We start from the raw sequence: 13,571 nt of genomic DNA on the forward strand, positions 1-13,571 counted from the left end.
ACTCCATGGAGGTGCCCGTATAATAATGATAATAATAGTATTTTTTGGAATATCCTTGCTCTGCCCTCTCTCAGCCCCATGTCCTTTGCTTAACCACTTACACAGAAGAATGCAGTGAACAGTTATCATGGATTTGTATATTAAGTAGACATGAGAGGGTTGTTTTTAAGGTATGCTGAAATTGGAAGGGACATGGAATTAATAGGAACAAATTCTTTGCTAAGCTGATGTTGACAGTTTGTCCCAAATTCTTGGAAAATTGTATTCTTAGCAATGCCCTACTCCCCACCCTACATTTAGTACTTTTCAGACACAATTGGCTGAAATGGAACAACAGCATGTCTTGCTTGCTGACCTCGAAATCCAAAAGCATTCCATTAGGTGACGTCCTGTATTGCAAATAAAACATTTTTATTTTGGGCTTTAACCATTTTACGATATATTAGATGTCTCTCTCTGTTTGTTTGTCTGTGTTTTCTGTAACTGGAAATGTCCTAGAAGAAATGGGAGAAAGTGTAAATTAGGACTTTGCTCTAGAGCTGAGACATGGGTTATAACAACTTTATACCTCTGATGATCAATGCAGATGTTGAAGGTAGTGAAAACACTATTTATTTGAAACTAAAATGTTATCTATGCAGGTTAACTGAATGGCAAGTTTAAAATACTTGCCAACATCTATTATTTACACTTTATCATACATTGTGTATGATAAAAGGTATTATTCATTTTATCATAGAAATTTTATTTTCTGATGAAGTTTTATTCTAGATTTAATTCTAGGTCTAATATTTTGATTTAATAATTAGGGGTAATGTAAGAAATTTGACATATTTATATTTTTTGTAAAATTAATTTTTGTTTTCCAGAAAGTTTTAGATTTCAGTTTTAATTTTTAAATAAACTTTAAATTTCTAAAATGGTGTAGCTTTCAGTTTTTAAGTTACATTAAGTATTATTATTATTACAACCCCTGGAAAAAAGTATCCTATCAATGACTGTAACACTAACATTATGTATATATATATATATATATATATTTTTTTATTTTTTTATTTTTTAAAAAGAATTGAATGACTAGAACCGAGATTTAAGTAAAAAGGTTTTAATATAAAAACACAACTAGTTTCGGCTTGTACGAGCCTTCATCATGTGACATTATAAAAGAAAGAAAAAAACACTAAAACACTGAAGCTTAAATAAACTATGAACATCATAGTGTCTCTATACATAATTGACATTAAATTGTTGTGGTTGTATTTAAAGCTGTTCTTTCGTTTGTTGTATTGTTGGGAAAGTACGTGCTAGTAGCATCTCTTGAATGCCAGTACATGATTACAGCTGAATGACTATCTGGGAGGTTGTAGCTCAAGTTATTATTTAGAAGAACAGGATTGAAGATGATTTTCCTAGATTCCACGATTTTTCTCTCTAGTTCATCATTGCAAAAGAAGATGTTAGTAGATTTTTCCCAGCAGACTTTGTGACTTTGGCTTTCATCATTAGGATTAGCTGAGAAATAATCCTGTTCATCTAAATAATAACTTGAGCTACAACCTCCCAGATAGTCATTCAGCTGTAATCATGTACTGGCGTTCACGAGATGCTACTAGCACACACTTTCCCAACAAACGAAAGAACATCTTTAAATACAACCACAACGATTTAATGTCAGTTATGTATGTATAGAGACTCTCTATGATGTTCATAGTTTATTTAAGCTTCAGTGTTTTTTCTTTTTTCTTTCTTTTATAATGTCACCTGATGAAGGCTGTTACAAGCCGAAACTAGTTGTTTTTATATTAAAACCTTTCTACTTAAATCTCGGTTCTAGTGTCATTCAATTCTTTTAAAAAATATGTATGTTAACCGAGTTAATGATCATTCTTTCATATATATATTAGGATTTATATTTTTCTGAATACATACATTTTGTTCAACTTGAACAGTTATGATTATAAATACAATTAACAAAGAAATAAAATTTTTTACAAAAAAAAAATGTTATAGTTACTTTTAACCAGAAATTAGGTGAAGGAAAATCAAACACTGAAGAAAAAAAGTATGTAATCATTCTTTGATCGGGAAATATACATCTGATCACCTAACTCAGGATTTTGTTATTCCTCCTTTAGCCCAAATAATGATGACTTTCATCCTTCCTGGCATGGACTTGATAAGCTTTTGACAATCAGTTGGCAGAATTTCACTCCAGCTTTCCATGATTCCTTGATGTAATTAAACGACATTTGTGGGTCTTTTGGTGTCAATTTTTTGCTTTCAAATATTCCAAACATTTTTGTTTGGATTAAGGTTTTGGTTATTTGAAGGCCAAGTCATAGTTTTAACCGCAGCATGTCCATTGTATTGCAGATTGTTCTTGATTCATCTGCTGCAGTGACAGAATGCATTATCATCTTGAAAAATGAAGTCATTGGAATCCTGGAACCATTTTACGATACTAGGAACCAAAAAATGCCCTAAAATTTCTTTCGTAGACTTCGGAGTTGACTGTATGCAACATGACAGTTTTCCAACACCTTGTGATCATGCAACCCCAAATGGGATTGCATGATCACAAGGTTTAGCTTTGGTATTAATGCACTCATCGAAGGACTTTTCGCCAACTCTTCTGCATACAAAGATATTGTTATTATCACCAGTTTCAAAGGCAAATTTGAGATTCGTCACTAAAAATGACTTTTTTTCAATCATAAAATTCCCAATTTACATGATGTTTACACCATTGGAAATGTGCTTTTTTTTGTTTTGCTTTGTCGAAAAAGGTTTTGTTTTTGCTTTGCGAAAGTGAAATCCTTGACCATTCAGCTGATTTCATACTGTGCGGTCACTTACCTTCACTCTGTAGTTCAACCATGCAGCATTAAATTGTTTGGATGTTGGACATAGTCAGTTTCAATTTGCAAGTTCAGCCAGTTTTCCGTGCTGTTTGTGTGAGTTGGAACTTGGACATCCATTTTGAGGCATGCTTTTTACACTATTAGTCGAACTATATTTTTTCCGATCACATAGAGTACTTTGAACACATTTTAGTAATCTAGGTACTTGTCTTTGAGACATTCTATCTTTCAGATATTCATTAATTCTGTTTTTTGAATTGCTCGAAGGTTCTTTCACAGGAACCATTCTTTAACACTAGATAGAATTCAGATTTCGCAATCGCGATTCTGCTCCTTATAAACGTTTTCTTTATTCTTTATGTGTGCACAGCCAATTATGGATTTGCATATTGTGAAATGATACACATTTGTTTCCTCAGCGATCACTTTTTTCCAACTGTCAGCTTGATCAGATACTTTTTTTCTAACACAGATCATTTATTTTCTTTAAATTATCTTTTAAATCTTTGAATCATATAAAAAATTTTCTTTTATTTTTATACTTTAAAGTGAGTTATTTCATCTCTTGCATGCTAAAACGTTTATGCGTTAAACTTTCCAAGAAATATACAGTGTATATTGCTGTCATCGTAGTGATAACAACATTGATTGGATACTTTTTGCTAGGGTTGTATTATTATTGTATGGACACCGCCATGGAGTCCGAAGACTAATTGCGGGCGACCTAATTATCCACACAATCTATCATTCCTCTCCTTGAACTATTAATGGAGATAGCACTAACAACTGACTCTAGCAATCCATTGCATTCATTCACAACTCTCCAGGTGAAACATCTGATCCTCAAGTCCCTTACTAACTGCACTTTTACTCAACTTCCCAGGGATGACCTCTTGTTCTGCTCTTTCTAGCCAAGTGCTGAAATATTTCCACTGTATCAATCCTTCAAAACCCTTTAAGTAAATGAAATGGATATCATATCCCCCCTCTTTTTCACCTGTGAACTTCTGAAGTCAACACACACACACACACACACACACACACACCTGCAGTCTATCCTGATAGGGAACATTCCACAGATTACTCACCATCTTGGTTGCTTGTTTCTGAATCCTCTCCACCACTTCCTCATCCCCAAGAAACTATGGACACCAGACACGACACAGTAATCCAAATGTGGATTATTATTATAATGTGACACCTCCAAGGAGTTCAAAGACTAACTGAGGGAGGGCACCTACCCTACAGCTCTCAGTCTCCACCACTTAATCTTCCAACTACAGTTAACCACAACTACCATTATCTATTGCCCACCACCACCCATAGCATTTTTTGTCTGTAAATTGTGGGTTTCTCAAGGATGATTTGTTTGTATGCAGGATGAATAACCCAAGTTTCCAGGAGAAAAAAAAATCCTGCTAGCTTCATATGAGATCAGCTAACTCACCTTCAATTGAAAAAAACCTGTATAAAGATTCCTCTTATCATCATGAGAATCAAACTTAGGTCTTTTCCAATCGAAGGGCACAATGTACTGTCATTGTGCTACAGATGTGATTTATTTATAAAGAGGAATAATAACTTTCTTATCTCTACTTGTTAAGTGTGTTCTTCAATAGCCAAGTAATCTTATGAGCTACCTTTGCAACTTTAGTAGTATGTCCTCTAAACTTCAACTCTGTTTACCACCACGCTCTAAAGTCCTAGTTTCATCTATTTCCTGGAGTACAATTCCATCAAGGTATCACACAGCTTGTTATCTATTTATCCCACAATGCAAAACTTTACATTCCTTTCAGGCTATTTCCTATGTCATTTATGTACAAATTAAACAGTTGTGGTCCTAGCACTGAGCCTTCCATATAGTATTCAGTCAAATGCTGTTGCAAAATCTAGCACAATCATTGTGTAGCCATTTCCCTTATCCATCTCAGCTGTCACTCCATTATAAAATGGTAATTTTTATAATGGAGTGACAAATCCATGTTGCTCCTCATAGAGTATCGCATTCCTATCCACCTATTCCTGATTTCTCTTTTTCACTAATTTTTCCAGTACTTTTACCACCACTTCTGAGACACGGATTGGTCTATAATTTGTCACTGCAGTCTTAGAACCTTCCTTATGCAAGGGAATTATTTTGCCTCTTTTCACTCCCTTGGAACTCTACCAGAGCTGAGACTTAAAGAGCCTGGTCAGAAGCATTGCCAGTTCTCTTGCACATTCCTGCAATATCCTAAGAAATCACCAATTCGTCTACCTCTGTTCTCACATAGGTTAAAGCAATAACTCACTAGGATGCTATAACCTCGCAAAGTGGTCACTCAGTAACTCAACTATTTTATCTGCTTCAGATAAAATAGTTGTAACTCAACTATTTTATCTGAAGCAGATAAAATAGTTGAGTTACTGAGTGACCACTTAATGAGTGCTGATAATCACCTAGTGATTATCAGCACTCATTAAGGTTCTTCTTCTTCCATAGTCATTCTGCCTCTTATTTACCACAAAGCGAAAGATCTCTTTGGGATTTCCCTTGGAATTCTTGAATAGTTTCTTCTCATAATCTGATTTTGCCTTCCTTATCATACTGGTCACTCTGTTTGCTTGACCCTTATACTGTTCATGAGTTTGCTGGGCCTTATATATCTTCCACAGCATTTTCTTTTTCTGAGGTGCATACTTAATGATATTACTCAACCGTTCTAACACCTACCTGATTATCCTTACGTTAGTTATATAATTTAATACAGCTTCCTCTAGATGCCCCAACTATCTCCAATGCACTACTAACATCCTTTCCTTGCAGGGTTTTATGCCACAACTCAGCTTCAAGCTTCCTTCTAAGCTTGTCATAATCGCCTGTCTTATGATTCTGCATATACCCCTTCTTGACAGAATATTCCTCATTGTCTACAATCTCCCAAATCAAGATATTGCCTGGTCACTTTCTTCAATTGATACAATGTGGCCACCTTAGTTATGGATTGTTCTGATCCTATGACCAGGTCCAATAGATTTGCACCTTGAGTCTCCTCCATAACATGCTGTCTTAAGTAATTATCTCTCAGTAAGTGTATAAATACCATTTGAGTTCTCTTCCTTCTAATCTATATTTCCATAGTTGACATCCCCCATTATAATCTCTTGACCTGTGCTCATTGTACTAATTTATTATATATTTGGTTTAATATTTTACCCAAGTGTAAGCAAACAAAGTTTGCGCCTGAAGTATTTTCAGGACTGGGGCAACTCGTGGTAAAGGTGGAGTAAGTTCTGATCACGTGACTTAGTATCTCCCATAATGCAAAGCACATCTCCTGTGGACATGTATAATACTATGCATTAAGGGAAGGGCCACTTCCTAGACTGGTTTCGACCTTTATTGAGGTGTGTTTCAGTAAAGATCTCTCTAAAAGTTAGGCGGTCCTCCAGACCACTTCCTATGAGTGACCAAAGGACCATCCAACTCAGTGACAGGCTCACCCTGTCACCGAAAAGAACTTCTCAACATTGGCTCTACCCAGTGGCAGGCTCACCCCACCACCAGACAGAGCCATGATCCCAGCAGTGGCCCCACTCAGAGGCAGGCAAAACCCTACTCTAAGCAGAGCCTCTCGTACCTCAAGGAAACGGACAACTACTGCACAAGCACATCAGTGGGAGCCACACCCTGAGGTGGTGATACTAAGGTGGAAGTAATGCAGAAGTCATATCACCATATACCAATTGCCAAAAGGTGTCAACACCTTATTATTAAACTTCTCTGGATTAGAGATAGTTGATGGAAGTTTTTTCACTTGGATATGCTACCAATTATATATTTGGTTTAATCCTTTATCCAAGTGTAAGCAAACAAATGTTGCACCTGAAATATTTTCAGGACTGTGCCAACTCATGGTAAAGGTGGAGTAAGTTCTGATCACCTGCCTTAGTATCTCCCATAATGCAAAGCACATCTCCTTGCAGACATGTATAATGCTATGCATTAAGGGAAGGGCCACTATCCAGACCGGTTTTGACCTTTATTGACGTCTCATCAGTGGGAGCTAGACCCAGAGGTGGTGATACTAAGGTGGAAGTAATGCAGAAGTCATATCGCCATACTGCATTACTTCACCTTAGTATCACCACCTCTGGGTCTGACTCCCACTGATGAGACCACAAAGATCGAAACTGGTCTGGATAGTGGCCCCCTCCCTTAATGCATAGCATTATACATGTCTGCAAGTAGATGTGCTTTGCATTATAGGAGATACTAAGGCAGGTGATCGGAACTTACTCCACCTTTACCGCGAGTTGCCCCAGTCCTGAAAATACTTCAGGCGCAAACTTCGTTTGCTTACACTTCAAACTTCATATCCATGTACTCCTTCTTAAATTTTCATTATTACAAAGTACCCCCTTATTAAAATAATAAATAAAGTATATTTCATTGTAAATGTCTATTTTTTGAATTTATATCTTCATGTAAACAAAAAATATGATTTATTTTTAATAGAACAAAATTTGGAATAGGTTCCTCTTCATTTCTCGTCCATGAAAATCCACATTTCAAGTAATTCATATCATACTTAAGAAGATATTTCATCTTTTTCCTAGTTGGTTCTCTAGAGATGTCAGACGACACACCCTTATTAATTTCATTTGATCCAGATACAATATCAACGTTTTCTTGTTGCTTACAGCTACTTGTATTTGCTATATTGCTCTCTTCTGTGCATTTTATAAATCCAGTCTTTAATCAATGATCCATACTTAAGAATTTGAAAGCTAAAACAATTATCGTATTTACTCGAATATAACTCTCACTTTTTTCCCAAACTTAAAGCTAAAAAAATCGTGGTGTGAGATATATGCAGGGATTTTCGGAAACTAAAGTTTTCAGAAAAAATACTGAAAATCGTATGACTTACCAAGAAGCTCCTATTCGCTATTGCTACTTTTGGCACAGTTTCGTTGTGTGCAATGTCAAAGTCATCTACCCAAATAGCTTTGTCTTCTTTCCCATTATTTCAAGCAAAAATTATCAGTAATTTACAATACTTGAGATACATAATGAACAATCCTTCACAAATGACTAATGAGAATTAAAAGCAGAGCGTGAATAAGACAGCCATGGTAGGCCAGTAGAGATAGAGCAGCTATGAAGAAGTGCATATAATTGGTGCGGTATTAACAGAAGATTGCTATAACCAAAGACAAAGGCAAGCCAGCAGTTAAGTGAAAATGCTAATTCTCTTCAACCGAATTCCATAATATCTGAAATACATGCACTATATATTTTTAGTTTTAACATGTTCACGGTGGTTTGGTGTCAAGCAAAACCATATGCTTCACTGCCAACATATAGTTTTGCTTGAGTCTATACAGCAGTTTCTGTTGGAGGGGAGATGATTCATTAGTTAGTCGTTTTATCGCAGTTGTCTTTAATTGCACAATTTGTTGAGAAATATATTACACAGACTGCAAATATCTCTATACCTTATTCAGTGATACAATAAAACTACTTGTTTTTCTTGCATCTTCAGTATAGTGATGCTGTTGAAGAGGGCGTATTGTTCACCACAGGGATCGAGTTAATATCACCAGGATGTGAACGTTGTGGCGATAGTAACTTGCAATTTGAGTAGGAGAATTCATACATAATATATAATTTATTGAGAAATATATACATTTAGAATAATTTTTTTTTCTTACCTCCTCACGAAGACCTTTTGCGTACCCCCAGGGGTATGCATACCACACTTTGAGAAATACTGGGATAAAGGATTAAGCCAAATATATAATTGGTAGCATAGCCAAGTGAAAAAATTTCCATCATTATACTAATTTGCTGATGCATGTTTTCCAGATCTTCCTTGCAATCCCCTGACCTATGGCAGCAACCATTTGTATATTGTCTTATTGGCCCTGATCTCACACCATACATGTACAAATGAACAGACACCCTCCTATCTATATCCTATTCGATTTTGGCTGCAGTTCATTTACTATCATCAGTTGCAGTACCCCTATCCATCCTATTTTCTCTGTCTTCCCCGAAAATACTAATCCCTTCGCATTCTGTCCCTGTAATTACTCTGCTGTTAGCCAAGTCTCTATATCTTTTGGCAAGGTTGCACTAACCATTGCGAAAAACTCCTTCCTCTTGTTCCTGATACTTCTGGCATTAGTATATAGAAATTGCATTATTATTCAATATTTTGGTTTGAGAGACTAGAATCTGTACTTCATGAATGCTGATCACCGTGTAACCTTAAAAGAAATAGATTCTGTACTTGTTGGTCATTCTCATACTCACTTGCATCATTGGTGCCTTTGCATACTCTCACCTGCCTCCACCATAATTGCTTACGTTTTCCTGAATTGGCACTTCAGCATGCGCTGAATGAACAAAGCCCCCCCCCCAAGACACATAACACCAAAACCATTTAGATGCAGTCCAGCAGCTTAATGCAAATCTTTCTTTCCATCAAACAAAGGCAATAGATCCACAAACTCTACATCATTCCTTCTGCACAACCTGTGTATTGATTCATTTGCTATCAACAATTTCCTCCTCAAATCACCTCTATCATATCATGGCAGGAGACATATAATTTTTACCTTCTCACTCTTCATTTTTGCTTTTTCCAACAACACCTTCACATCCTTTTTCAGAATAATTCTCATCTCTTAAATCATTAGTGCCAACCAAGACAATTAATTCTTTCACCTTACCTTTTTTTTTGCATCTGGATGGTTTGACTAATATGAATTTTTGGATCAGGATAACACAGTTTTATTAGTACTCCCCTGATCATTGATTCCCTGTACATAATTTTCTCCTTGTTTTTCTCGTTAGCCCTGCTAATCTCTTGCCATTTGTGCACCTTTTCAATTTTGCACTTTGTCCTGTGAAGGATAACATCCAGCCATGTTATTTCCTTATTTACATCTATTCCTTTCTACTGTATTCCATCGCTGTGTGTTCATTATTAATTCTGATATTAACATTTTCCTTTTTACTGTCGATACTATCTGCTCTACTAATGTTCATTTTGCTCTCGCTGCCTAAATATCACTTGCTCTCGAAACATGTAATACAAACTCATTCACCTGTTTCACTCTCCTTCCATAAATCCTTTAACTTTTGAAATCTCACATGTACTGCACTGCAAAAAATCATGTAAATTCAAATCACCCAACAATGACATTATTGCTGCCATTGTTTTACCAACATTGGCACCATACAAACAATATCATACTTTAAAAAAATACAATGTTTACTTACAAACTAAATAACTCACTTGATCACATGCCCATATAAAACCAAAACTACATTGAGTTAATCTAATATTATTAACTAAAACATGAAAAAATGGCACCACACACACACACACACACACACACACACACACACACACACACACACACACACACACACGGTGCACTGTTTCGCAGCCCATATGTATGGTGGTCCGTTTATTCTGTAAACCAAGTATGGTTTATAGAATAAATGTCCAAGTTACAAGAAAAAAAATTTCAGAGAAAGATGTGATGCTAATTCTTATGTTTTTGTATTTTTGTAAATTAATTATACCGTTTAATAATGAAACTTGTTCTCACAATAGCAGTAACAGTTTTCTTGAGGGAAATTGTCAGCTATGAAAACTGTATTACCTAAATTTTAGGTGCTGAGGCTCCTATAGGGTGGCGGGATATTTTGCAAGAAAAAGGACCAGAAGGATTTGCAAAAGCAGTTCGTAAACACAAAGGCCTCTTATTAATGGATACCACATTTCGTGATGCTCATCAGTCGCTCCTCGCCACCCGAGTTCGGACCCATGATATTTTGAAGGTATCTCCTTATGTGTCTCACAATTTCAGCCATCTATTTAGTTTGGAAAATTGGGGAGGTATGCATAATTAATTTCATTTTAGTATGTTGAATTGAGCACTTGTTTTTGATCATAATTAAAAATGCTCTTTTATATCTTTAATATTTATCATTTACTACATGAATATCTAATTATTTAGTTGATAATATTTAATATCATATGTAAGATTATAATATTATGATTTTTTGCATCTCTGTGGCGGCCCACAGTGTCCATCTCTCCTTTCCTCAAAACTCATTCAGCTCCATTATGCTTGTTTGCCATCCTCTTCAAACAGGAGGGAAAAAACCTTCATTAGCTAACTGCTGTTAGCTGCTATTAGCTAATTGCTCCTTAATTTTCAGGCTGCCTCATTGATTCCTCCTTTTACTCTCTCTCTCTCTCCCCCCCTCCTGGGAGGGGAGAGAAGATTGATTCATTGTCTGTCTTTGTTAACTTATGTCATTTAATCATATCTTTTGTTTTCTTCCATTGTTGCAACACAAAATTTCACCTTGCCCTTTGTTAGGATTCCATACATAAACCTATTATCTGTTATCTTCAAGAGTGTACACTTGAATACATTATATGTATACATTACACAGTATATAAGTTTATTGAAAATTAGCAAACAGATATTTTGTGCCTAAACTAGCAGCACATTGATGCACAAATAAGCATCAATGTGCTTATTTGTGCATCAATGTGCACATTCAAAATTACATTCAAACAGAGAATATAGGATTCATACAACACAATATGTTAACCTATAACAGTAAGTGCCATGCTCTAGGATCATATCAAAGAGATGATAAATTATTTCTGATATTTACATGGGAAGAGTATCTCTCAAACTTTTAGGATATAAGGCAAATCATTCAGATTTAAATTAGGATGGTGTAACAGGGCCTCTGAATTCTCTTTGAAAAGACATTCATATTTAAAACTGTTTCTATAGAGAAAACATTGTTACAGAAGTTGCTATGTTTTGTTTCAGTATAGTGTTATGCAAGATTTGAGGTATTCACTATAGTACTGATAACTTATCCTTTTTCCCCACAAAATGGCTGGTCTGTGTAAAGTATTCTAACTATGTCCACAAGTAGTGGCAAACATCAGACAGAGGGGAAAGTTTGTGTTTTGCATTTGGTAACAGATTAAATATTTTGTTGATTGGGAAATATGTGCCTGTCAGGTGAAACTGCTTCAAGATTCTGCCGATGCACTTGGAAATGCTAAAAATATAGGAACCCAGCCACACCTAAAGATAATTCCATTTTCTTGAGGTGTTGAATTGTAACAATGTTACCTGTTGAATCCGAATAAGTTTGATTCCGTTAAGCTTTGCTAGTTAAGAAATTAGTCAAAACACTAAATTAGTTATATACAAGACTGTGTTTCAAACCAATTTTAACTTAAAGATCTGAGAGCTGGGTTAGAAATAAAACTCTTGATCAAAAACTGGAGACCTTTGATATTGAGAGTTCTGAAAAAGATTAGTGGATTGAACAAATGACATCAATGACAGTGTCACATTAAAAATTAGAATATTAGGAAGGAACTTGCCATTGTTAGCATTCAGGAATATGTTAGTAGAGATAATCTCAGGTGGTATGGTAACTTAACCAAAATGGGAGAGAAAATATTAACAAAACAAGTGTTCTTTGCCAGGTTGGCAGAAACAAACCCAAAGGAAGACCAAGTTGTCACTGGAATGATACAATAAAAAGTGCCTTAAAAGACAAGTAAGATCTGATAAAGTTGGAGTCTTGAAAGATCATCAATTTCCTGATATGTACCCCTAAAGGGTGTTCAGGTTACTATGGCAGCACTACATGATTAAGTTTACATTATTATTAATCTCCTATCAACAATTTTCCTCCAAATCAATCTATTACTTGTGAACACTCCACGAAATGTCATATCTAACATTTCGTGGCACTTCTAACCAAAATCAATCCAATTCTAAGGCACTTCTGACCAAATCAATCCACCTAAACCTTGGTCTTCCTCTGGATCTCTTTCCTGCCATCTTGGAATCAAACACCTGTTTTGCTAACCTTTCTTTACCCATTCTATTTAAGGAGTCATACCACCTTAGATTAGCTCTGTTGATGCACTCTTGAATGCTAATAATGTTAAGTTCTTTTTTTAATATCTTCATTTTTAATATGATTTTTCATTGATGTCATCAATTCACTCCTCTAATTTTTCTCAGAACCCTCATATCTGTGGTCTTTGATCAAGTGCTTCATTTCTAACCTAACTCTCAGGTCCATAACTTAAATCTGGTTTAAACACTGCCTTGTATACTGCTAGTTTGGTGTTTTGGCAAATTTCTGTTTTATTTCATATAAATTTATTCAGCTGGCTACCCACCATATCTGCTTTGCTTATTCTGTTATTTTTTTCCAGATTTAATCTGCCATCTTCACTAAAAACTGTGCCTAAATTAGCTGAAATATTTTACTGGTTCTATAGGATCCCCATTCAGAATACAGCTGAAGTATTCTATGCTCCTGCCTATTTTCCTAATTTTGGTCTTTTTATTGCTGAATTTCATGCCAAATTTGTTACAGCTGTTACTCGGTTTAGTTGGTGAATCCTGGAGACTTGCACTAGGTGTGCTTAGAAGTACAACATCATCTGCCTTCAAAGTAAAGAGCTAAGTTTCACATCTCCAATTCTAATATCAGGCTTAACGCTGCTTTCTTTCATAATGTAATCCTTATAAATGAATATAATCAGGATTTACATAGGATAATCAGAATCATATGTAAAATCAGGATTTACATACGTTTCATGTAAGTCCTGATTTTACATGAAACAATCTTCCTATATTTCCTTC

The 13,571-nt window shown here is 35.4% G+C and overlaps 1 protein-coding gene across 2 annotated transcripts in view; it reads left to right on the plus strand.

Moving 5' to 3' along the window:
- PCB (Pyruvate carboxylase) overlaps nt 1-13,571 on the plus strand; it is a 553,291-nt gene that overhangs the window by 357,226 nt on the left and 182,494 nt on the right. For both annotated transcript variants that reach the window (XM_090392830.1, XM_090392839.1), the window contains one exon: nt 10,538-10,762. In XM_090392830.1, the coding sequence (XP_090248956.1) occupies nt 10,538-10,762 (225 nt within the window). The remainder of the gene's footprint in view (nt 1-10,537; nt 10,763-13,571) is intronic.

This window comes from Typopeltis vanoorti, chromosome 1 (assembly GCF_054136105.1).
Source record: "Typopeltis vanoorti isolate ZY-2024b chromosome 1, IOZ_Tvanoo_1.0, whole genome shotgun sequence".
Classification (NCBI taxonomy): domain Eukaryota; kingdom Metazoa; phylum Arthropoda; class Arachnida; order Uropygi; family Thelyphonidae; genus Typopeltis; species Typopeltis vanoorti.